The sequence below is a fragment of the Schistocerca serialis genome, chromosome 5, assembly GCF_023864345.2.
Source record: "Schistocerca serialis cubense isolate TAMUIC-IGC-003099 chromosome 5, iqSchSeri2.2, whole genome shotgun sequence".
Lineage (NCBI taxonomy): Eukaryota > Metazoa > Arthropoda > Insecta > Orthoptera > Acrididae > Schistocerca > Schistocerca serialis.
In genome coordinates, this window is record NC_064642.1 from 346006201 (window position 1) to 346011260 (window position 5060).

The 5060-nt window shown below is 41.0% G+C and overlaps 1 protein-coding gene across 1 annotated transcript; it reads right to left on the reverse strand.

Annotated features, from left to right (window-relative positions):
- Positions 1-3128: 3128 nt before the first annotated feature.
- LOC126481931 (piggyBac transposable element-derived protein 4-like) lies at positions 3129-4781 on the reverse strand. The gene has a single exon (XM_050105891.1). It carries the CDS (start codon positions 4779-4781, stop codon positions 3129-3131), a length of 1653 nt encoding a protein of 550 aa, XP_049961848.1.
- Positions 4782-5060: the final 279 nt, after the last annotated feature.

Genomic DNA, 5060 nt, shown 5'->3' on the forward strand with positions numbered 1-5060 from the left:
GGTAGTTGTAAAAAATCACATGAAATCAGTGGAAGGAATCACTTGTGAGATTCCAGAGTGCTACCAGCAGTGCAGCTAGCACAATGACTATGCATGTGGGGTTAAAAAGAATGGGTACAGTGGCTGAGCATCTCCTAATAAGCCATAAATTTCTGTAGTTGACACTATGTGGAACTTGAGGTCGTGTGAGGAGTGACACCACTGGACAATGGATAACTGTAAATGAGTAATTTGGAGTGATGAGTCACACTATACCCTGTAGAGAGGTTTGCGTTTGGCACGTATTTGGAGAACATTACCTGCCATAGTGTGTAGTGCCAACATTGAAGTGTGGAAGAGGTGTTGTTACGTTATGGGGGTGTTTTTCATTATTAGGGTGTGGTCCACTTATCGTGCTTAAGCATGCAGAAGTAAGTGAACTTATTTTATGGCACTTTGTGCTGCTTACAGTAGAGAAACAGTTCGGAGATGGTGACCGAGTGTATCAGCATGACAGTTCACTGTGTCATGAAGTAGCATCTGTGAGAGGACAGTTTGTGGACATACAGACACCTGATTGAAAGTGTCGCCCAGTGGAGAGAAAGAAATCATAAAGGCGTAGGGTGGACATACCCCACATCAATATCCTATAATATGTATCTGGAAACTCTTGATCAGATAGCGTATATGCATGCGTCTAGGCACTTTGTGAGCTTCTGATCTGAAAATATTTGATTTGATCTATGTAGACAAACACTGAATAATCCAGAACATACAAATATTAAAGACATATTTCGAGAACCTTCCAGAAATGACAAATACTAAATAACAAATTGCTGGTGGTTGTATCTGAACTGGCAACCTGCAGCATGCATGGTAGTGTCAATGACCACTGCATTACATTGTATACACCACAGTTCATGGCATAGCTCCCCCTCCTGGAGAAACAGTGACCCACTGTTTCAAAAGTTGTCATTAGAAGTGACTATGTCGCCCTGGATCTACATCTTGTAAGCAGTCCTCAGTATGGCTGCACTGGTGGATCCTTACGTTGTGGTCATGTTGTTACATCCTCATCACCATAAACATCAAAGGTAACCCCTACTATCAAAACTACATTACACCACACTACATTTCTACTGGGTCTTCAGATTCCTTGAACCTCCCATCACTGATTTGTGCCTCTGGACTCAAGTAGGACTTCATATGTCTCTGTCCTTTTGCATTCCTCATGAAAGGTCATAAGCCTCAACGTATCATCTCACATGCAATGAAGGTTATGATGAAACCCAACGTAGTACTTCAGTTACTTTTCCAATACTTTCTATTTCCAAACAGGCTTAAAAACCCACACCAAGTGTCCCAGGCTGCATCTCACTTGGCATTATAGTGCTCTTTCTTGCTCCTGGGCATTCAGGGTCCAAATGTGAGCTGGCTGCCTTGCTTTGTCAGTCCTGGTGCTGCAATGTTTCATGTAGTCATTCTGAGTATCATTTGGTTGAAACAGGATCAGTGTATCCAGTGTCATTTCAGCATCGCATCAATGGAGCAGAAAGAATGGTGTGAAACCCATAGTGTCTTGTTTTGCTCTGTTGTAAGTAAAAGTCACAACGGGCAGCATTGTAGCTCAAACTTTGTGCTCAACATCAGATTACATCGAGAAGCAGCAGGAGAACACACGTATAAAAAGGTACTAGTATCGCAGTTTGCAAGGTTTTGGAGCCAGAGGCCCCATCTTCTTGCTGAAAGCTTGAAGGGGAAGGGTGTGAAGGAAAAGGACTGGTGAGGTTTAGGAAAAGAAATAGTGTTCAGAAACATCACGCAGAACCCCAGGTCAGGGGCAACTTACCAGATGAGATGAAAAGGAAACACTGATTGTTGGGGAGTGTTCTCAAGTTTTCAAATCTCATCTGGTGTAGTCCCTAACAATCAGTCTTCCCTTCTCATCCCATGCAGTAAGTCTCCTCTGACCTGGTTTTCTGGTTGATGTTTCTGAACTCTACCCCTTTTCCTAAACCTCACCACTCATTTTCCTTTACCCCTCTTCCTTTCCCTTCAATCCTTCTGCCAGGAGTAGGAGCCACTGGCTCTGAAAGTTTGCAGACTATGATATCTTTTTATGTGAGTGTTCTACTGCTGCTGCTTCATGAGTAGATTGTTTATCTATCCAATTACTTGTATTTTCAAAAACTAATTATTTTGTTGATACATTACTTTGAGAGCATATCTCCCAATGTCTTATAAAAATGTACTGAGAGGCCATTTGTCGGTGGATGGTAAGCAGTTGTACTGTGGATGACATTGCAATGTGAAATTATAGTCTCAACTGGAAAATGTTTCCATGATGAGAAATCATCTAATGGAGTGCACTGTGCTTCAGAATGATGTCTTACTAAAGAAAATCTGCAGTTTCTGGAGCATTGGCAGTCAGCACAGCTTTTACGAGGTACTCAATTCAGACTATTATCAATCGATTCCCATTTTTCGACTTTGGGAACCTCCCCATGAGCCAATTCCATTACAGAGGAATGGTGCTGCTGCAAGCAGGATTGGTACTAGACTCCCTGAAGAAACCAAAGCATATGCTTCTGTCAGTGGCATTACTTGCAGTGGCTCACATAGTGTCTAAAAGATTGGTAAAATCTTGGCCACTGATAATAGCATCTGATTCTGCTTAGTCTTCATGAATCCCAGCTGACAAGGTGTGGGAGCGCCATGGAAAATACTTTAGGATTGCTCACCACAAATGAGCTGGGATGACAAGCAACAATCTCCACCCCATCAGATTATAGTTCCTCTTATACAATGTTCAGTCTATTAACACTCTCTGTACCAGGCCTATTTTATGCACCCGTCCCTAGAAACCGGGCAATTTTACCAATATTAAAAAAATTACTGCATCAAATCTACTGTTTGGATTGTGGCAAATTTGGTACCATCTTGAAGCTGCACATTTCTACTTTAATTCTGAGTGAAAGAAACTACTTTACAATGCACAGCTTTAAGGTACAGTTATAGAAATCACTTAGATGTTTTAAGAATTTAGAAAAAGTCATACGAATAAGGGAATACAATTGTGATTTATTTTTAACCAAAATTGTGGCACTACATTACATGTTTCTGATAGTATACAGTATTACATATAAATTTCACACAGAATCATATTGTTTTTTAGTGTGGAAAATTTTAAAGCAAGGTTCCAGGCAGAGTGCAACGCCACACTGTTCACATTCGTATCGTGTCTCTTTGCGAGAAGCCTTGCCACTCTGTTTCTTGCTCCTGGAACTGCACACGTGACACACACGAGCAGCATACTTCTTAGTAGTTGCAGGTATGTGCTGCAAAAAATGTCTCTTTGTTAGCCGACCTACAGTTCCTTCATTTCTTGGAATGAATTCAAGTGTGTCGTCTTCAACAAGCTGAACTGCAAGCACTGTTATAAAGTCTGTTATTGTAATTTTCTTCCTGTGCACTGCATTGTACAGCCAAAATGCATTTGATACTCCCATAAGCAGCAAATGGAAATATAATTTTCGCCACCATTTCACAGTTCTGTGCTGGAACGGATTGTACTGCAGGCGTTGGTCTCCAATATCCACTCCAATTTTATTGAGGTTGTAATCAAGTACCTGAAGTGGTTTCAATACTACAGACCCATTTCTCTTAGTATGCGTACCAAATGTTGCTTGATGCCTTGTAGACAATGTATACACATCTCTCTTATCTTTCCACTTCATTGCCAATACATTATCTTTACGCCGAAAAGACATTTCGCCCTTTTTCAGCTTAGCAGATACTAAATCTTTAGGCAATCCTTTCCTGGATTTGTTCACAGTACCAACAGCTCCAGTGCCTTTCTCTGCCAGTTGCTGAAATAGCTCTGGACTGGAATAAAATCGATCTAAATACACAGTGTGGCCTTTGTTCAGCAAGCTGCTGTCAGACAACAATCGCAAAATAACCGCAGACGAAGAATTGTCAACAATATGCTTACCAGCATAAACTTCAAAATTTACAACATAGCCACTACTGGCTTCAGCAACAGCATATACTTTCAGTCCATACTTATGAGGCTTATTTTGCATGTAAACACGGAAACTCACACGACCTCGAAATGGGCAAATTCCTTCATCAATTGTCACTTTTTCTGAGGGACGATATGCCTGGATACATCGCTCCTTCAAATTATTATAATATGGCAAAACTTTGTAAAGTGGATGAAATCCATCTTCGCCTGGTTTTTTCTGATTTGAATTGTCAACAAGATGCAAGCATGACAGTATCTGAGTGAAACGCAAACGGCTCATGACATGGGGACAAAAGTTACAACTAAGAACAGGATTAGTGCTCCAATGGTCCGCAATTTTGGGCTTTTTCGAAACACACATGTGGAAAATAATACCCAAGAAACGCCTCATCTCACTTATAGTCACTGGCTTCCACGAACTCAAAACTGAATGGGGCTTCAGATTATTTCCTCTTCTTTTCTTCTGTATTGTCTGTGATGCATACAAATTTGTCTGTCTCTTGAGTTCATTTACGTCACTGTCAGTAAGGAACACTTTACTGCAATCCAGTACAGAACTCGACTCATCAATATCCACTAGTATCTGCCTGGGTGTCGTGTTGACAGGCAGAGGTCGGTAGGTGTCAACTGCAGTCCACTCACTGTCTTTCGGATACGGCACAGCTGCTGGATTTGAAGCAACACCTTCAACATCATTCTCGTCTTCATCTGAAGACAAACTGTCATCAATCTCGTCTTCTAAAAAGAATATCACATTATGTGTAACTACATACATCGTTTACACATGTTCAACAGATATGTGCGTACTGCACAATTACGTGGAAAATTCGGAAATACGTACCTTCAAACACACCATTGCATTCAGAATCGTCTGAATCACTCTCTACATTATCCAGAGTGTCGCTATGATTGATCAAATCCGCAATTTCTGCGTCTGATAAACCGCGCCGAAACATGATGACAAACAACTGAATGATATACAGACTGAGAACGCAAAGATAAGTTTTAACATGAATTACAGCGCTGCCGTGACATCTATGGACGCATTTTGTTA